We start from the raw sequence: 21660 nt of genomic DNA, 5'->3' as shown, positions 1-21660 counted from the left end.
GATATAATATTGTTTATCATTAATGATGTCGCTGATAAAAACTGATCTTAATACATATGTATTGACTTTTAAAATCGGGTGTGACAGGACTTTAGGATGACACCGAAATCAGACAAATGCGCAAACTAGAGGCAGTGGACTCATTCAGTGAAGAAGCAGAGCAGCACAAGTTCTTTGAAACGCAGCATAAACCAGAAATCGAAATAAAACTACCCTCCCTGACGCGTACCTTTCAGCTGCGCGATCAGTGGAAGACGACGAGCTTCTCATACTCCGGCCCGGAGATGGCCTTCTCCATGATGGCCCTCGGCGACACGATCCCATCTCCGCCTCGGAACACCTTCACCGTGTTCTTAGAGAAGCCCCGCTCACCAGCGCCACCGCCTTCTGCTCCGCGGTTCACTGGCACGGACTTGGAGTCCCGCAGGTTCCAGAACACTATCTCCGGCACCGCGTCGCCGTACCCGGCCTCCGTGGACTTCCTCGTGATCGCCTCGTAATCTGTCTCCCATGGCTTCAACGACGCCTAGTCGAACTCCATGTCGCTGAACACGAACACCCTCCTCACCATCCGCTCAGGAGGTAGGTTGCCGGCGACCGCCACGCCGAGGAGCTTGTCGAACACCGCCTGGAAGTTGGTGTTCGCGTCCCAGTCCATCCGACGGATGAAACTGGTCTTCTCCCAGAGGGTCTTGCTAGTGAAAAAGTGATGCAAGACTTAAAAAGAATATGATGGAGACATATGAGATGAGTGATCTTGGCTTGCTACATTATTTTTTTGGCATGAAGATATATCAAAGTGATAAAGGTATTTTTATATCTCAAAAGAAATATGCAGCAAGTATAAGAAATTTAAAATACATGATTGTAAATTAGTTACAACCACCTTAATGCATAATAAGAAACAAAAGATATGTGCCGGAGCATGTAAGATCGAACCAACAATTTATAGAAGTATGGTTGGAAGCTTATTATATTTAACCGCTGCATGACCAGATATTATGTTTACAGCCAGTTTGTTGTCAAGATACATGAGCAGTCCAAGTCAGCTGACTTTTCCGCTGCGAAAAGAGTTCTACGTTATATTAAAGGGACTATGGACTTTGGGATTTATTATAAGCCAGTTAAGACTCAAGATTGATTGGCTTCACAGACAGTGATTAACTGGATATCATGATGATATGAAAAGCACATTAATCTATGCTTTCTCGTTTGGATCAGGTATATACTATTGGTCTACAAAGAAACAAAAAATTGTTGCTCTATCTTCAACAAGCAGAATATGTAGCAGCAGTATGACCCGTTTCACAAGCAATATGGCTGATTAGAATAATTGAAAACATAGGCGAGAAGCAAGATGAGCCAACTAAAATTTATTGTGATAGCAAGTATGCTATTGCAATAAGTGAGAATCCAGTCAATCATAAGAGTACTAAGCATATTGTGATCAAGTATCATTATATTAGAGATTAGAGAAGTTGTGGAGCACCATAAAATTAAAATAAAATTTTGCCGAACAGATCAAATTGGCAAACATATTTACGAAGGCATTGCCAAGAGAGAAATTCATACATAACTGGGAGATGATTGGTGTCACAAGAAAATGAATTAAAGAGAGTTTGTTAGAGCATGTAATTCATTTCATTAGTCAAGAAGTAGTTCTAGAGTTATAACTAGTGCATATAGCCTTGTCTCAAAAGTCAAAAGCCAGTCCTGCTCTTGTACGTTTCTAGACAAGAAATGATGCTAGAGCACTCTAGCTCCATAAATATATCGGTTAGGAGTTCTATAAATATGAAGTACCTCACGTATATAATGATGATGGTTGTATAAACAAAAGAAGTCACAAGCCAGTTAGCTAGCTTGCCCTCGTGAACTCCTCTGTCAGTGAGATACTGCTCTGTTCCTGCTTCATTTCTGCTCTCCAATCACCAACACGGCGCAGGCGCACGAGCGCCTTGCGGAGAAGTTCGCGGCGCACGCGGTAGGAATAGTACTTGTCCTCCAAGTCCTCGGGGAGCTCAGGCGCCGATCCTTTGGGGAAGAGACGGCGCGCGTGCTCGATGGCCTCGCAGAGGAGCGTGGAGCGATCGTAACAGCTTCTTAACGATGGGCACCATTTCCCGGCGAGTGAGAGCTCGTTAACCTTGCCGTCCGCGAGCCTCTGCATGTCCTCGGCGAGGAGCTTGGCGAACAGATCCGCCGTTCCGTCGTGCAGGAGCCGGTAGGTCGGATCGCGGGCGTACCTGTTGACAGCTCTTGCTACGGACTCCGCGCGCCTCTTCCTGCGGTCGACGGCTGCGTCGGCCGAGATCTTCCGATTCCGCTCGTGGTCGGCAGCGATGCGCGCCTCCCTCGTGTCGATGCAGCGTGGCGCGTTCCCCTTGCGTCGAGGCGTGCGCGTTTGGCGGTGGTGAACGAGGCGACGGCGGCCGTCACGGCCATGGACGACGAAACCTCCCAAGGCAGCGAGGCGGGCCTTCTTCCCTGACCCTGGGGTCCTCGTCGAGACGCCGCCGTGGATGATACGGTGCAGGATCTCGGGGAGGTCCTTGAGGTAGCCGAACTCCGCTACTGGGCCCGCGTTGAGGGCGAGCGTCATGGGGTGGCACCCGTGCATCCAGAGCGCGGCGGCGTAGAATCCCTCGCGATCGGACTTGCCGGTGCCGCGCACGCCGCGTAGGTTACACGCGAGGCGGAGCGCGGTGGCCGGCTCCGCGGCCCACGCTTTGGCGAGGAGGGAAGGGACGGACGCAGCCGGGGTGCCGGGGACGACGTGGAAGAAGAAGTCGAGGCAGGGATCCCCCGAGGACACGAACGTCGGAACGTGGGTGACGCGTTTTCCGTGAGCACCTTCGTCGGCGTCGGCTTCGGCGTCGAGGTGGGCTTGTTGAAGTTGGCGTCTAGCATGTCCAGGAACGCATCGCCGGTTGTGGGCATGGCCGCTGCCGCCGCCGCACGATCAGCCGTCGCCATTGGTCGGCGGCTAGGGTTTGGGCTCTGGGTTCTGGGAGATTTTCCTTTCGTCGGCAAAGCAAAATCCGAAGAAACGGCGCCGTTGGTTTTGGCATGACCTGACAGATCGAAACCGGATGGGGTGAGGCGGTGGCTTGAGGGCCAAGTCGGTGGCATTACCCGCCAAAAAAAGAGGGGGGGGGGGGGGGCGGGGGGGAGGGATATCGCTCCTGGCTTGCATGCTTGTATAATTGATGAATTTTGATTGAATTTTGTAAGGGAATTTTGAAACAAATAATACTGTATTCATAGGTTGTGTTTGAGTATTGCCATTCTATTCATCAGCGTTCGAGGAATATCTTGCTTACACGCATGCACAAAAAAGATGGAAGGTTTAGGAGATGTTTGATTCACTCCCAAAGAATGCCACACCTCCTTACCAAATATATTGTCTAGGTGTGGCCAATAAATTGAGAGCCACACATTAGACAAAATTTAATTAAAAAAAGTGTTATAGACCTCAGTAATAAAAAAACTATGACACGCCACAGCGAAACAAACAACACCTAACAAAGTGTGGCAAAATATGGTAATGAACCAAACAGGCCCGTATCACTTTACGCCAGCTGACACTAGTTGTGCCGATGCGAATTTGCAGGGCAAGTTCAGTTTACAGCACTGAGGTGTTTCAAATTCAAATCTTGTCATAGAACGTCATCCTAAATGGATAATCCAGAACACGTGCAATGCTTCAACGCACGAAGTTCGAAATTCAAATGCCACCAATCGACCTATGGTCTTGCATGGTGAATGACACTGGACTCCAAAGTCCAAACATATCATCCCAGTTTATAGATTAGAAGAGGCAAACCATAAACTAGATCAGAACAAGGTACACAATCTCTCGAAGAGACAAGAGGTCAATACCAACAGCAACAACTGAGCCTTTTTCATATGTATCTCTTTTCCAAATTTGCTACCAACGGCATGTACGAATCTTGTATACATTTCTCTTTGGCTGTTATATGTTACACATCTATTACATTGCGATGCCGCAACAGTACACGATCATCATCTACAAAATCCTACTGATGCACCAAAACATAATGGTACTCGTATATGCAGTGAACTTAAGGTTTCACTGTTGTCTATGATCAAAGAGGTCAGCACGATCAGCAGCACGACTATCAGTCAGCATTCAGTAGTTGACTCTGCATGTCATAATTACCTTTCCACACAAACCAAGTACACTAATGGCAATGAGTGACTGACCTGATCATCCTAGTAGATCCTGCATCAAACTTAAAAACTTCAGCAGGAACTACTTGAGGCTTGTTCATCTCAGATTCCTTGGAGCCATTTGGCTTGCTCTGGAGTCCAGATCATTGATTTCTTGCTGTTCTCTTGCTTCTTATGCTAAAAGCCCTTGGAGGATCAGTTCTGTGTCCGATTGTATGCATGGCTCCAGCTTAAGAATGGTGTTATGCTCTGGCTACTCCAAACATCCAACAACACCAAACTTATCAACACGTTACATGTGCAAAACTTTCCCTGTTAAGTTAGTTGAAGAAGTATGTCGACGCCAGAACTTCCCTCACATCAAAGTTCCCTTGTGGCGGACAGGGTGGAAATTCTAGTGTCGGAAACAACGTTTGAAACTCCCCGAGCAACTGAATTGCGAAACATATACAAAACACAGAGAAACAAAACATTAGGCATACGCAATCACCACTGCTACAGTTGAAGAACGAACTAATTGCTTAAGGATCTGTGCAGAGAATAGCTAATGGCATACATTTTCAAGAATTGGCATGCTGTAAAGTTCCACAAATTGTTCCCTCAAGATCTGATTCATTTGATCAACATCACATGCGTGTACCCAAAATGAGTCATGCACCCCTGCAGCCAAAGTACATCGACAAAAGGCAATATAAATAACAAAATTGAACATGACACAGAGATAAGGAAATGTAAATATGGTACTATTTTGTACAGGAACACGGATGTACATATGAGCTCTTAAGTAAGATGCCTGTGGACAAGCATCATATGCACACATAACAAAAAGTGATGATCTTTTCAAGTCAGCATTCAAAAAAGACTCAACATAAGAGTATAAGACATTGTTTACCAGAATAAAACCCTACATCATATAGAACACTCGGTTAGTACAGAAAACATAGCTTGCCGCGCATCAGAAACTATTGATCACCATCAATATTATCCAGCTACAGAACTATGTAGGCAGGTGCGCACCAAACAGCTCTAGGTTCGAGGGTTTCCGCTATAGCCGAATGCAAGGGAAAGATCATTTCTAGTGATAGTCACAAGATCCTTTTATCAAGTAGTCGGAAGACTACCTCACCAATGAACAAAAGTATCTTGCTTCACTACGATGCATGGAAATGACTGGAAATGTAAAATGTCGCATGTATAGGCCCTTTGATATTTTCCTTAAGAAGTGGAAAAGGTCAACATCGTAAACCACTGCTGCCTGTTATGTAAGCTGAAGAAAAGCGGGCATTCCGACAGCTCAAAGATGAGATTGTGTGCAACCAATATCTACGGTTTAATATCTGTAAAGATCAAAGATAATATCCAGTTTGGTCTACTTCCACTAAAATTAGTAACATGCAGAAAAAGATTGCTTCATCCTCAGAAGGGTCCTCCAACCTCTCTAGTTGTTTGGGGAGGGGCAGGTAGGTGGTAAATTTTCCCACTCACTCAGGTTTTGAAATCTAGAGCTGGACCAAAACCCCTACCAGCGTGGTTCGGACTTCTGGTTTCTCTGGGCGACTTCAGCTCATTTTTCAGGCGAAAGTTGAATTTAGCCTTTTCCAAGATTTAATGTTGCGGAATTTAACAAGAATAAATAAACCTATTCCATTTGAAATGGGGGTTTCAAGAATGCTGCTCTAACCCTTGTCTCTCCCATGCCACATGATATGTGATGTGATATACTGCTCAACATATGTGCCATGAAATAAGAACCAGTCAATCTCAATCAAAACAAACCTGCAAAATGAAGATCAGCCTCCTTGCAAGCAATCGCTGTCATCATCATATGTGAACTGTCAAGGGAGTGCACAAAATTCGGTGGAAAAGCTGCCTTTTGCCGTTGGATTGCGATCTGAAAATTATGACATTTAAATTAGTCATAAGAATGGAAAACATGCATCAAAGTTCAATAAAGTACTTAACTTACCACATCACCCTCCCTTCGTAAAGCCAGACACTGCAACGACGTTCGTATCTGCACGGTTGTGAAACAAAGTGTAAAGATGAAAATGTATTCATTAAAAAGATAGCTGTGGTTGGGGGAGGACGCTCTCAAGGGGGTCTCGAACTTGTCAAATTACAATAGCATGGCGTTCGAGAAAAAAAATTACAATAGCATTATCCAAGAAATGATTTATCAGGTTGTCCAAAAGATTTTAAAGAAATGGAACCAATCCAATTATCCAACTTAATGTGTTTCAGTGATTGTCAAATGCAACTTTCATATGCGGAGTAAACTTTTCTAAAGGATTATTGTATGAAAGTGAAAGCAAATATGATACAGAAAATAATATAAATAATTCATGCATGAATTACATAAGGGTGGGGATCATTTTGCATGCTTGGTGCCAGTGCTACCTGACAGCCTGACACAAGTGTCAGCACCAGCAAGCCAGTAAAAGAGGATGACACAGATAATTTTTCTATTTTGATAAAAACAGATAAATAGAAAATAAAAGCAAATTTTATGCCAAAATTACAAAGAAATCATATATGTGTGTTTAGTTGTCTAGCTTTATTTCTCAAAATACGTAAAATGATAATCATTTAGACAATCAAATCTGTAAAGGGAAGCAAGGATGCATAACATGATGTGGAATGGTGTATGCAAGAATCCAGGTAATACCGCTTTAGTGCAATAAACAAGAAAAAAAGACAAACCAGCAGATATATTTGCAGTAGTTGATAAGTAACTGACCATATAGTTCTTATATTTCTTGTAGGGCTGAACAACTGGAAGACCAACAGGACTCGTCCACTTGACTGGTTGATTTTTTGAAGCAATCATCTATCAGGAATTGAATGCAATCAGAATTTTCTGATGCCTTAACTAACAAAAAATGCTCACAAGCAGGGTAGGCTAGTGCCACATGTATGACAAATTGGATGTGTATGTCAACAAATTTTAGATAAGAAAAAAAAATCATGACAATGGAGAGGCGCTGACAGTATACCTTGGCACAATCACCAAGCCACGCCATTATGCCCCGGGCAGATTGGAACATTTGTCCCAGTGCAGCCAAAGTTACCTTCATCAGATATTCAACAGTCACAGCATGCCCTCGTTTCTCCAAAAGCAATCAATAGGAGATCACAAATACAGAAGAATATGATAAATACAAGAAAAGTGCTTACCCTAGTAGCATAACAGGATACATCGTACAGCAATTTGTCATCTGTAATCAGCCCTTTCTCTTGTAGTCTCTTCGTAATCTGCTGACGAGCACCAACATATGTGACACCATAAACTGATGTCATGACTGTCTGCTTGACAAGCTTCCTATCCACCTGTAAGCTACCAATGCCCAGGTCTTCAACTGTTTTGTTTGACAAAATAAAGTGCAGAAGAATATTTCTAAGAATTTAGGAACTTAGAAGGAGGGTGGGGGAGAAGGCTAACCTGATCGACTAAAACTCTTGCTAATGAAGCAGTTGGATTAGTAGCAGGATCTTTCATTGCGTCTTCAAGTACGACATCCAGTACTCTTCAGTCAAATTGACACAAAACATTATTAATTTATACCCTCAAGAGTCAGAAGTATACATAAAACTAGGATAATATATTTCTGAAATTAATGATCTATAACTACTGAGTTGATCATCCAATGACACAGAAGGTACATATTTGACAAATTGTATTACTCGGCCACATTCTATTATGACAATTTACCAAGTACAGAAAATAATTGCTTGGTACGTGTAGCAGAAATTAAACTCAAAAAGGTATGCTGAACTAGAAAATGAATGAGCATCCAGCTAGTTCAATTTTGAGGAACCAAAAATGTAGATTCACAGATTCCTTTTCTTATGAAAGGAGGCAAGGCAATAGGCCCTGATGGTATCCCTATTGAGGTGTGGAGATTCCTTGGAGACATAGCAATTGTATGGCTAACTAAGCTTTTCAACCTCATTTTTTGGGCAAACAAGATGCCCGAAGAATGGAGGCGGAGTATATTAGTACCAATCTTCAAGAATAAGGGGGATATTCAAAGTTGTACTAATTACCGTGGGATTAAGCTGATGAGCCATATGATGAAGCTATGGGAGAGAGTCATTGAACACCGCTTACGAAGAATGACAAGCGTGACCAAAAATCAGTTTGGTTTCATGCCTGGGAGGTCGACCATGGAAGCTATCTTCTTGGTAAGACAACTTATGGAGAGATACAGGGAGCAAAAGAAGGACTTGCATATGGTGTTCATTGACTTAGAGAAGGCCTACGATAAGATACCGCGGAATGTTATGTGGTGGGCCTTGGAGAAGCACAAAGTCCCAACAAAGTATATTACCCTTATCAAGGATATGTACGATAATGTTGTGACAAGTGTTCGGACAAGCGTTGGTGACACCAATGATTTTCCAATTAGAATAGGACTGCACCAAGGGTCAGCTTTAAGCCCTTATCTTTTTGCTTTGGTGATGGATGAGGTCACAAGGGATATACAAGGTGATATCCCATGGTGTATGCTCTTTGTAGATGATGTGGTGCTAGTCGACGATAGTCGGACGGGGGTAAATGGAAAGTTGGAGCTGTGGAGACAGACCTTGGAGTCGAAAGGTTTTAGGCTTAGTAGAACTAAAACTGAGTACATGAGGTGCGATTTTAGTACTACTAGGCACGAGGAGGATGAGGTTTGCCTTGACGGGCAGGTGATACCTCAGAAGGATACCTTTCGATATTTGGGGTCGATGCTGCAGAAGGATGGTGAAATCGATGAAGATGTGAGCCATCGAATCAAAGCCGGATGGATGAAGTGGCGCCAAGCTTCCGGCGTCCTCTGCGACAAGAGAGTACCACAGAAGCTAAAAGGCAGGTTCTATAGGACGGCAATTAGACCTACGATGTTGTATGACGCAGAATGTTGGCCAACTAAAAGGCGACATGTCCAACGGTTGAGTGTAGCGGAGATGCGCATGCTGAGATGGATGTGTGGCCACACAAGAAAGGATCGGGTTCGGAATGATGACATACGTGATAGAGTTGGTGTAGCACCAATTGAAGAGAAGCTTGTCCAACATCGTCTGAGATGATTTGGGCATATACAACGCAGACCCTCAGAAGCGCCTGTACATAGCAGAAGAATAAAGCGTGCGGATAATGTCAAGAGAGGTCGAGGTAGACCAAACTTGACATGGGAGGAGTCTGTAAAGAGGGATCTGAAAGACTGGAATATCACCAAAGAACTAGCCATGGACAGGGGTGCGTAGAAGTTAGCTATCCACGTGCCAGAGCCATGACTAGACTTGCAAGATCTTATGGGTTTCATCTCTAGCCTATCCCAACTTGTTTGGGACTGAAAGGCTTTGTTGTTGTTGTTGTTGTACAGATTCCTTTTCTTCATACACAGTTTGCCAGAACTTATGTTTTAATGGAGGATATTTCATGATCGGATCTTTAAAAGGTAATTTCATGTGAATTTTGGAATGTGAAAATTCTCACCATGTAAAAGTGATCTATATTTTCCAAATAATTCAAGATGAAAAAAAATATATAGATGAAAGGTACCAACTTAAATACATTCGGTACAATACTGAGATAAGAACAAACATGTTGCAAGCTAAAAGTTTTGAACCACATGAACTATGGAGCACGTAAATCATGTTGGTTTATCCGTGTATGTACACATTTATTTAATTATTTAAAGCACATCAGGAACCATAGCTACATGAAAGTAACTAGGAAGAGCCCTGTACTGTAGTGCACATAATAGATGTGGTAGGGAAAATAAGAGAATTAGCAAGAAGAAACCAACCTAGCAGCTATTTCTGAGTAGATATCTGCAGGTTTATCTCCAGGAACCAGGTTGACAGCAGCCGCACCCATCTACAGCAGAAAACTCATCAGTATAAATAGCAAACTATCCAAAGTTTACATCTGGTTTTGCATTCTGTGGTTTCATGAAACGACATGCAAATGAGGGCAGTTCTGTTAGCTGAGAGATTTCAAAGGCACAATGTGGAAAACTTTGTTTACTGATTAGTTGCAGACAATAAAAATTAAGAAATATTAATGATCACACGGAGGAAATGGTTCGACATACTTCAAGGCTGTTTCTAGAAAATCAGAAGGACCAAGGCAGTTAATATCTTATCGACCCAGAGGATGACCAGAAATGTTAATGATCACACTGAGGAAATGGTTCTACATACTTCAAGGCTGTTTCTAGAAAATCAAAAGGATCAAGGCAGTTAATATCTTATCAACCCAGAGGATGATCAGAATCTCCAGAAACTTAATGTTCTCACTTGACCAATGCAGAAATTATGTTATCTGTTGCGTTCTCCTTAAAGATAACAGAAGTTTCTAATGCAATGCAATAATTTATAACTAAGAAATAACAAAAACTACAGTAAAATCTGAAGTTAGTCGTATTTACTCCTGTAGTTGCCAGAACAAAATGCAAAAGTAATCAACCATAACACTGACTATATGACTATAGATAAGCACAAAGTGATATTTCTACTCTTACATATCATACGATGCGTAAGAAGGATAAGGTTGAATTAATCTCAGAAAGTACAACAGGAACAAAACTTACATAGTCCCTTCCAAGAGCGGCATAGTGTTGTAAACCATTGCATGAACCATCCTGATAACAAAACAATGGTAGCCAACAATTAGCAATGTCATAACAAATGTTGCCTAGCAGAAATTCTCATATCAACATCGAATGGCCCTTTAGTAGAATTAGTGCGCTCTGACTTGGTCAACTGAACTTTCAACAAAAAGCATGAGAACATCATATGCCAATGCTACAAAGCAAGTATTTCTCTATAGTACAAAGCACGACAGTGATGGCCTTGGTGGGCATATGACAGTAACTGCGATCAACAAACTAGGATATTATCCTTATATTTATCCACATCAGAAGTAGATCATCAGAAGTGATTAAGTAATATCAAAATCCTCACAAGTGTACCTCATTCTCAATGAAGCCATGGAAATTTATATAATGATAGACTAGTCCAAGGACATACACCACAAATCAATACCTGATGAATAGGCAGGTGAGAGACAGCACAGTAAGGTGATGAACTGTTCAAGGCATCAGAAAGGTCCATGCATGCAGCTAAACATTGAAAAGGATCCTCAGAATTCATCCACCAGCAGTTCCCATCAACAGGATTTGCTGCTGAATCAAATATATCAGGTAATTGGTTCTCCACAAATGCTAGCTTGCCCTTGTGAGAAAGTTTTTCAATGCCTCCACCATATTTGTTAGCCAAATGTATCTTCAACCAGCTTAAACCGGACTTTCCAAGTGGACGCCCTTCAGCATACTCTAGAAGACCTCGGCATAGATCTGAACCTAGGTGACTCAGATGTGGATGCATAGGGTATGCACGACCACGAAAATCTAGATTATGCGGGTAATAAAATCCATCCTCCTCTCTCATTTTGCGAGCAACCTGTTTACAGAAATGGGATAAGTATAGTTCCGGCAATGCCATAACATATGAATTGGACTGCAGTATCTTTGAAGTATGACGAGTCATGCTTATATTGCATACCGAGAGTTTAAGTTCAGTATCACATCGTTCAGCGTGCAGTTCGCGATTGGTTTTCTTTGCCTTCTTTAAACTCCACTTCCATTTCTGGATTTCAACTGGATCCTCTGACTCCGGTCGGTCAGGTAGAGTAATCTACAAGAATAAGCATAAACGGATACAGTGTTCAAAAAGGGAAAGTGGCCGAGCATATAAACAGACTGATAAAAAACATAATACGCATAAATGACAAGATTCACAGGCGTCAAATCAAATGCAGTCACTCACATTTCCCTTATCAACCAATCCTGCAATGCCTCCACCCCGACTCCAAATAGTCTCAACAACATCATGAACTCTTCTATTCACCCTCCATTTAGTACTCCCAAGGATATCTAATGCCTGTCAGCATGCTGATACTTAGTGCTAATTGATATAAGTATGATATAACACACTTCAATCGTTCATTAGAAATCAAGCAAGCATGATGTGTATGTATGGCCCTAGGAAAACGATTTTAGCTTTTGAACATAAAGAATAGGATTTGATTGTGATAACTAAGATTTTCATAGTCTACCACCTGCTCTCATCAAGCTAATATTCACTAGAGCAAAAGAGAACTCACATGAAGTATTTATTCCAAGGACAACAATATTAAGAAATGATGAAATATAAATGCACGTGTGGCAATAGGTGACCAACAAACCTCAAATACTCTTCGCAGCTGCTTCCTAGGTACGCTCTTAATAGCACCCTTTTGGTCCTTCACACCATGTGTCCGCATAATGTACGAGGGCAGAAAAAGGTGGCCACCCTTATCGTAACTGAAACAAAATATTATTGACAACATTCAAATCACCAGATAAGATGCAGTGAGTTTTAGAACTCAAACCAATCGTGAATAGCTTCTATGTTATCTTTATGAACTAACTACCATAATAAACTAAATGGAAAAGCCAATGCATGAATCATTAACATACCCCTTCCATTTTTTAGGAGGTACCAGCATAGGAAGATAGGGTATGTCCACATGTCTAGCCTGCAAGAAATTCAAATATCCAAATAACCATGAAAATTTCCTTGACACAAACAAAACATTTGTCAAACAGAAAAAAAAAAGAAAGTTGCTATTTGGCATCTCCATTATTGACTTGAGAAAAGCCACGGAAAAGGAAGGTAAAAAGAAATTTGACATTAAATATTTTCTTTGTCATGGTAAAACATCTATTTCAAACCGAAAAAACTGATCTGGTGATGCAAAATAAACTTACAGTGCTTTCAAAACCCTCATGCACAAGAGGGTCGCACTCTATCACCCAATGTTTCTTCTTTAGCTTCCTGCAGGTTGAAGAGAAATGTCACAAAAAGATCTGCATACATCTACACATGCATGCCTAAGCAAGGAAACAATGATGATAGAACCAGGTATGCCTGTACAACCACACAACATACAGCAAAATTCTAGAGAAAAATGGGCAGCCCTACCCATTTTCCACTATAGGTTTCCGTAGTACATGCTTAAATGCAGGTCGAAAATCAGGAGAGCTATCTGGTGATTGATCGGCTGGTGATTGCACAAATGCTGAATCCAGTAATAATTCAATCAGACGAGTTCCCAACTGCAGACATGGAATGAGGATTAAGTTTCAGAAAATAAGAGAAAAGGCTTCTTCTTTCTGGTGGTACTGTGTGGAACACAAACCTTCACTTGGGCTTCTGTGCCCCATTCCTCTAATTCAATCTCTTGCTGAACCAGCTTCTGCGCTTCACTCAACTTCCGCCTTTTAACCAAACTCTTCATACGTTTCCGGGATATGGCTTGCTCCTTCTGCAATGCTTGATCATTTTCACCTTGATCTTTGCTCTTACCTTTCTTCCTACTTTTCTGAAAGAATGCCTGGACTTTGAACTGTAAAAAAACAGCTTTCAGTGGACAGGCAAATAATTTCCACTAGGGAAAATGTTGATAGGAATTAGGATAAATGGGAAATTAAGGAATTAAAAATAGCATACAATTACTTCCTAATGATGTAATCTAACTTCAGTACTTTACCACATATAAGGAAGCTCAACTCTAATGCACAAGATGAATAATCGACTCTACAATGAGAGAAATTCCAAATCACACTTTTATAGTTTCAAACTTTCAACTCTCTAAAAGCTTTGTCATGTACAGACATAATACGCTTCAGCTATCACACACGTCGTCACCTACTAATGTTACTGAGTTGACGGGTTTCTTAGGCCTCACTGGCTATTACAGGAAATTTGTGAAGAATTATGGGATTATTGCCAAACCCTTGACCAATCTACTGAAGAAGATAAGTTTTCAGTGGAGTGAAGAAGCTCAATCAGCATTTTCTCAACTGAAACATGCTATGACCAGTACACATGTGCTCTTATTGCCTGATTTCAATGAAAGGTTTGAGGTGGAAACTGATGCATGTGCCTCCGATGTTGGACGTGGGATTATGCAGAAGGGGAAACCAATAGCCTTTTTGAGTAAAGCTTTGGGGCCAATACATAAACACCTTTCTATATATGAAAAAGAGTTCTTAGCACTCATTATGGCAGTTGAATGTTGGAGGTCTTATTTGCAAAGGAAGGAATTTCTTATTAAAACTGATCATTGCAGCTTATGTTATTTGGATGAGCAGCACCTCCAGTCTTGTATGCAGAAGAAAGCAATGACTAGACTGATGGGGCTTCAATTCAAAATTGTATACAAAAAAGGATCAGAGAATACTGCTGCTGATGCATTATCTCGAGTGGGGCAGCTACTAACCTTACATGTTGTTTCTGAAGCAATTCCTGTTTGGATTCAGGAAGTTGTCAACTCATATGTTACTGATCCAAAAGCTCAAGCATTGTTTGCACAGTTGGCTATATCTAATCCTGGTGAACATGGTTATTCTCTACACCAAGGAATCATTAGGCATGACAACCAAATTTGGATTGGAGATAATTCTGCTCTCGAGACCAAATTAATTGCTTCTATGCATTCTAGTGTTGTGGGAGTGCATTCAGGAACTCGAGCAACCTGTCACAGAATTAAAAAGATGTTCTGGTAGAAGAGACACTTAAGCAAGATGTAGATAGCTTCATCAAGCAATGTCAGGTATGTTTGGATATGTATCTATGTTGGCGTGAGTTATTCATGCTTTTGGACATTAAGTTACTGACAAGTACTACTTTTCACCCGCAAACGGACAGTCAAACGGAAAGGGTGAACCAATGTTTGGATATGTATCTATGTTGTGCAGTGAATACTCTCCAAAGAAGTGGAAATCTTGGCTGCCTTTGGCTGAATTTTGGTACAACTCCTCCTTCCATTCTTCACTGGGTTGTTCTCCATTCAGAGCTCTCTATGGATATGATCCAAGCAGTGGAGCAGTACATGATCCTCCTTCTACAGATCAGGTATCAGTAGCTGACTTTATACAAGAAAGGGCAGCACACCAGCAAGCATTGAAGGAACATCTGACGAATGCTCAGAATCGTATGAAGATCCAAGCTGACCGCCATTGCTCAGATCATGTATTTCAAGTGGGTGAGCAAGTATTACTCAAACTCCAGCCATATGCTCAATCATCTATCATGCATCGACCATTTCCAAAACTGGCATTTAAGTATTTTGGGCCCTACAAGATGTTGCAGAAGATTGGAGCAGCGGCGTATCGGCTGGAGTTACCAAAGGGGGCGGCGGTGCATCCTGTCTTCCATGTATCGCAGCTTAAGCCATTTACACCTGACTTCTCTCTAGTGTACTCTGAATTGCCACATGTGGTGGAGCTGGACACCAAGGAAGTGGAGACTGAGGAAATTTTGGAGCGCAGATTGGTGAAGAAGGGCAATACTGCAGTTCCGCAGGTATTGATCAAATGGTCCTTGCTGCCAGTCGATTCTGCTACATGGGAGGATTTCTATGTTGTTCATCAGCGTTTTCCGCATGCCATTGCTTGGGGACAAGCAACGTCTGGAGAGGGGGGAGGTGTCAGGACGGCGGGAAATGAGGATGAGCGTTGAAGCGTCAGAGCGCTGGGGCGGATTCAATTTGAATGGAGAAGCTGGCGTCGTGTGAGTGGATGAGGGCAGTGTGATGGCTATGGGGGATTTATAACCCAGCCATGTAATCGGTAAAAAAAATGAGAAAGAAATAGAAACAAATTACTCCAAGTTCTTCTCCCTCAAGTTTTCTTCCCGTTCTGAGATGGTTCTCTAGCTCACATCACGGCGATCGTCGCTGGTGGCCGCGGGTATTACAAAATGATCTGGCATTGCTCCTAGCATCCTAAGCATAGCAGTAAGTAAGCGACTTACCTCGCGCTCGACAGCCTCGCCGATGCAGTGCGCAGCCTGGACCACGCGGACGCTGCCTCTGCCATCCTTGCTGGACATGAGCAGGCCCATCATCTTGTGCATGACGATGACGGCCACCTTGTCGGCGGGCAGCAGGAGCAGGTACTTGGCGTAGACGTGCTTGACCCGCTTGCAGCGCTGCACGTCCTGGTCCTTGGCGATGGCGTCCCGCAGCGGCTCGAACCAGCCGACGAAGAGAGACTTGACGTATGGCAGCGCGGGCGCGAGCCTGCGGTCGAGCATCTCCCGCTCAATCTCGCGGTACTCCTCTGCGGCCCTCGCCCACGCCTCCGTCTCCGCCTTCACCTGCCGCTGCCGCAGCCGCCGGTGCTGCGCCTTCCTCGCCCGCTCCCTCTCCCTCTCCATCTCAGCCTCCTTCGCCAGCTCCAGCTCCAATTCAAGCCCCGCCGCCGACTCCAGCTCATCCAGGTCCTGCGGCGGGATCTGGTAGGAGTCGGCGGGGGAGTTGAGGAACGCGAAGAGGTCGAGCCAGTGGAAGTCGTCGGTGGCGGGGGGCGGGAGCGGCGGGAGGTCGAGCGCGGACACGCGGGGGAGGAGCGCGACGGCGGGAGGCGGAGGCGCGACGGCGGCCATGGGCGGCGGCGGCGAGAGGCGGCGGAGGAGCGCCCGCGGCGGGGGCACGCAGGCGGAGAAGGGGTAGAGGAGGAGCGGCATGCGCGGCTAGCGTTTCGCTTCCAATGGCGAGGCTCGGATTGGATTGGGGGTGGGAGAATGGGGAGGGGAGGAAGAGAGAAACCTCGGCAGAACCTTGGAGAGCCGGAGGAGACGAGCGAGGCGGAGGTGATAAGGGGGACGGGAAATATCGGAAGCTCTTCGCGGGCTCGTATCGGACGAGGGGTATTCGTGTCAACGTGGCTGGCGCCCGGCCGGGCCACAGAGCCACATATTGACAAATAATACTATTTTGCCATTTTCAAGTTAATAAGACTAATATTATTAGATCTAATCGAGTTTAAGAGAGAAGATTTTTCACCGTCCGTCGATTAACACTCATAGTAACAATGTAAATACTCAATCCCTCCTCTCTCTCTCTCAAGAGGACATTACCTATATGATTTATCAATCTATCGATGTGACTATGTCTAGTAGTATCTAAAAGATGGTTGAGGATATGTTAATTGAGAGAATTCGATCTTTAGTTTTGCAAATACACGAGGAACAATATTTAAAATAACCTATTGTTAGTAATGTTAATACTTCGATTCTTTCTGTTGTCGTTAATATATTACCTAGTGTTTCTTATGCTTACTCGAATAACTCTTATGATAGTCGAAATTATATGAAAAGTGTTACACCTAATCATATCATTTCTCATACTATTAAAACTGATGTGACACAAAATCCGTATCAAACACCATATATTAAGCACAAAAGCACCATGCTTCAGCTTTGGCTTAAGTTTATATAGCCAAAAATTATCCCAATATGCTAACACTTATTACCAAATCGTGGCATATAGTGCTCCACCTACACCATCTGTAACACCTAATTTTTAGCTCTGTCAATTACTAAAATTTTGCCCACAAATTCGTTAATAGCATCATAATTAGCATAGAAATAAAATAATAATTTCGTAAACCAAATGAAGAACTTAGGTTATATCTTGATCTGTTGCATTCGTACTGTTTATGTAGGTGCATTAGAAGCTTTCTCTTTCTCTGTTTTAATTGTGTGGAAAAAGGAATTTCAGAAATAAAAGCGAAGCAATAAAACATAATTCCCAAATTTTCAATCCCTTTTTCTATCTTCCTGACCTTCTTTCTCTTTCTTTTTTTCTTCTTTTCCTTTTCTCTTGGTTCAGCCCAGTTAGCCGAGAGCTAGCCTGCTTTGTTTTTCCCGTGCCTGGGCCGAGGCTGACCATTCCCTCTCTCTACTTGTTTCTCTTTTTCTTCCCTGGGCCAAAGCCTTCTCCTCGGGCCGAGCCCCACCGATTGAGCCCACCGGCCTTTCTTCTCCCTCCCGCTCTCCTTCGAGCCGTGATTTTTTTTATATTTTTTTTATTTCTTTATTATTTTCAAGAATATGCGACTATTAAATCGCAGGTTTAATCTATCGTCGTTCATTCAACGGGAGAGAACAATGTCTCGCCCTTTAAACATACGAGATCTTGTGGGTATCGGCATTTAGCGAATTAAATAACCGAATAGAAGAAGATCTCGTCCGCTGAACAAGCGAGACCTTTATGTCGCTTGTTCAACGGGCAACATGTTGCACTCGTCCATTGAACGGGGGATATGTGCATATATAGAATTTATTTTTTCAATTTAACTTTTTTTTATACAGCAATTTGAAAAATAGTGCGTATTCATTCAGCGAGAAATATTAGTTATGCAAATACTTGTGGACAGTAGTTATTGTTTTGAAAATTTTGGTTCGATGTAAATTTGTCGACATTTGTTCATTTATTTGATGTAAAATAAGTAATTTTTTTATGAAGTAACATTTGGAGGATACAAAATCTATATTTTCGAACAATTGTGGTTGTGAAGCACTATTAGCATAGAACCCGGTACAGGAGTTACGTACGATGACAAATATTACATGGGACATGAGATTTATCGTCGCTGCGCGAAAGAACCCTAACCATAAAGAGATGATGACAACAAATATTGGCATGTACGGTATGCTTAAATACTAACCCAATAGCATGCCATTGCTAATCCCTAACATGCCTTACGGAATAAAAAAATACCGAATTACAATAGATGTTCTCTACTAAGTGTACCTAGGATATTTACCCTTTCGCAGGGCTTCGGTGCCTTGCACCTTAGCGCGACGGGCCATCTCACGCTTCCTTTCCCTCTCTGATCCGTGTGCTTCAGCCGCAGCATGCTTCTTCGCTGTCTTTCTCATGAGCTGCTCCTCCTACCGCTTTAGTCGTAGTACCTTCTGTTGTTTCTCGTACTCCCGGTGTTCATACGTTTCCCTCATCCACCTCATGCTCGTGTCGATACACCGCTTCTGGTGCTCATTTTGCTTCATATAGAGTCATTCCATGAAGTCACAAATAGGTGGAGGAGATTGGACAGATGAAAGAAGATGAGAGATTAGTAAGACAGTACATGAAATCATATGAAAAGTGCCACATGAGTGATCTATGTCGCTATACCAGTGAGTACTCGTATAGTCCATGTCGAGACTTGTTATACTGGTAGTTAGCACATATGAAGAAGCGTAGGCCATATGTGTACGAGATGTATTGAGACTCGCAAAGCCTACAAGAGTCGCCACAGAAGCACATCAGCAATTCGAGCCCCTGGGGGATGAAAATCCCCTAATATTTTTTGGGTGGATTTGGTGGAGCTGAGGAAGACATTGTAGTTGAGAGAGCTGAGGAATGAGTGGTATATCAATGGATGAGGATAGGTTATTTATAGTGACTAGGGGCTAGTGGATGGACTGGGTGTATGGGCTTGCATGGGGGTTGGAGTATAGGATTCGCTGTGAAAGCTGAAAAAGTTGTGGTATTAATGCTTGACAGATATTTCCCGTGAAAGTTGTTACTTAGTGTGGTCATTTCATTCTGTAAAAGTTTAGCAAGGAGTTATTATTGCCTCTGTATAAAAGGAAGTGAATCCTATGAAAACATTGGGTTTAGAAAAAATGTATTGGTATAATGATAAAATCCAGTCATTTCATTGAAGAAAGTAAGTACATCACAAATAAGGGTCATCGTAAGCATACATTGTCTATCTGTGGATACAATACATAAGGCAATATGCACCAACTCGTACACATTCTATGATACGTTACAATGGCACGTAGTACTCCATCGCTAAACGAAGCATGCCTTATAGAAAGATAGATTACCGGGTGCAAGAAAATATATTCTGGGTAGGTGAAAAAGATGGAGACTTCTCATCCAGATATTCCCAGCGGATATCTTGGAAGTTGCATCCATGGGATAGGTCTTACTGCACAGTACCCTGTGCCATTCCGTGTGCCACAGGCCCCGACACAGCTGGTACGCTGCACACGCATTGTGGATGAACCTGCATATTACCTCATGTAGTAAGGTACTTATCCCACCACTCTTCATTGAGCTCATTCGTCCTCATTTTTGGCCATTTAATATCCACAGGTCTCAATGCCTTAGCCTCATCGTAACTGTAGTTAACGTTCGCATATTGTTCTTCGTTCACGTACCATTCATACTTGAGTGTGTTGGAGTGTGTTACCCTTATATACATAAGGGGGGTATACTACCGAGAACTATTGAGTGTGTTGGAGGGAGAGTTATTGCGATACCAGGGTAGGTCTTAGGGATTCCTTTTGTGCGGATGTCGAAAGTGTCCATCGACAGAGAGAGAGAGAGAGATGCATGGTACTATAGAAAAAGAGATAAGGTCACGGGCGAGTGTTTTCTCATCATTTTACTGCGTGTTGTTAGGATATATCCAAGCTATAAGATAGGATTCTTAAAGCTTTTTCATGTGGTCGCTTCGTGTGTAAAATCTGAGTCATGATAGAGGTATAGTCATTTCATGGTTAAAGATGAGTTATGTGGTCACTTCGTGTCTAAACTGTGAGTCATGATAGAGATGTTGTGTTGCAGCAATGTGTTGTCATTTTATACTATAAGTTGAGGCGTGTGGTCACTTCATGTCTAAAGCATCATGTTCTTGTTTGGAGCCTTTGACGGTGATATCTTTTTACTCAATAATAAATGATATTTAGAGAAAGTTGAGTATACATCTAATTGTATCTATTTTGTAAAACAATGTAAAGAAAGAACATGTGTTGCTACATTTATCCACTATCGTCGGGACGTCTTATATACAAACACAACCCAATCGATTCTCTACTCACACATCTCCTAGTCTCGAATTGAATAGAGAGAATGGTGTATCCTCATCCTCTCGATGGGCCTATCGATCCACCACCTCCACACCCTCATTTAGACGTCTATGTTAGAGATTTATACGGAAACCACAACGTTCTTCCTTGCTCGTTTTGGCCACCATGTTGACATGAAGATGATGTTGTAGTCCAAGTTTATGAGCATTTCGGTGACGTAGGATGTTGATTCTTTTGTTGTCCACAATCCAGAGGACGAAAAATAATACTCGCCTTCTTTTCTATTTTCGCAACACCATTTACTTATCTCATCTATAATTTTTTCTAGACAGATGATTGTGGGTTCCAGTACTGGGTTGACCTGTGCATAGAACCATACATTCAAGAATATATTTATCACCTTCACGTCGTCATCAAAGAACTACAGGAACAATTGCGCCAAGAGAGAGCGAGAAACGTCAGAAGAAGCTATGTCCCGCCTCTCATGGCGGATCGGAGGAACAACTGGGAGTAATAATATCAATGTGATCCTGCGGTAGGCAGAGGATTTAATTTCGTGTTTGATGTGTACTATTTTCCATTCCCTAAGACATGTAAGGTGAAGCGTCGTTACACCACAAGTGATGTCGTATATGCCATCATACGTTCGGTCGACATGTGTTTTTATGCCACTGTTATGAAATGGTCGTTGTACGAGTAGTTTAAAGAAATATATTATGACAGTAACAATAACATAGTAGTTTGAAGAAAGATAATTGCATA

At 42.6% G+C, this 21660-nt stretch overlaps 1 protein-coding gene and 1 pseudogene across 1 annotated transcript; both read right to left on the bottom strand.

Moving 5' to 3' along the window:
* Window positions 1-244: 244 nt before the first annotated feature.
* Window positions 245-2976, bottom strand: LOC133927760 (uncharacterized; annotated as a pseudogene).
* Window positions 2977-3877: 901 nt separating this feature from the next.
* Window positions 3878-16918, bottom strand: LOC133927141 (DNA-directed RNA polymerase 3, chloroplastic-like). The gene is made up of 19 exons (XM_062373448.1): window positions 16042-16918; window positions 13424-13630; window positions 13207-13340; window positions 12993-13059; window positions 12702-12760; window positions 12428-12545; window positions 12010-12123; window positions 11746-11877; window positions 11227-11643; window positions 10773-10823; window positions 9987-10057; window positions 7634-7718; window positions 7369-7521; window positions 7188-7262; window positions 6932-7021; window positions 6161-6208; window positions 5971-6085; window positions 4751-4854; window positions 3878-4625 (listed from the first exon to the last, which is right to left on the bottom strand). Exons 1-19 carry the CDS (start codon window positions 16753-16755, stop codon window positions 4515-4517), a joined length of 2865 nt encoding a protein of 954 aa, XP_062229432.1. The 5' UTR covers window positions 16756-16918; the 3' UTR covers window positions 3878-4514.
* Between the last annotated feature and the right edge of the window lie 4742 nt (window positions 16919-21660).

Source organism: Phragmites australis, chromosome 8 (genome assembly GCF_958298935.1).
Source record: "Phragmites australis chromosome 8, lpPhrAust1.1, whole genome shotgun sequence".
NCBI lineage: Eukaryota > Viridiplantae > Streptophyta > Magnoliopsida > Poales > Poaceae > Phragmites > Phragmites australis.
Note: the sequence above shows the minus strand (reverse complement) of the source record. Positions and strands in the feature narration are given on the sequence as shown.

Excerpts from the sequence above, each read along its gene's own strand:
- LOC133927141 (XM_062373448.1), bottom strand. The coding sequence starts at position 16,755 with ATGCCGCTCCTCCTCTACCCCTTCTCCGCCTGCGTGCCCCCGCCGCGG. Across the intron at positions 12,761-12,992 it reads ATGAGGGTTTTGAAAGCACT|GCTAGACATGTGGACATACC; the intron begins GTAAGTTTATTT and ends AATTTCTTGCAG. Across the intron at positions 7,022-7,187 it reads GGCTTGGTGATTGTGCCAAG|ATGATTGCTTCAAAAAATCA; the intron begins GTATACTGTCAG and ends AATTCCTGATAG.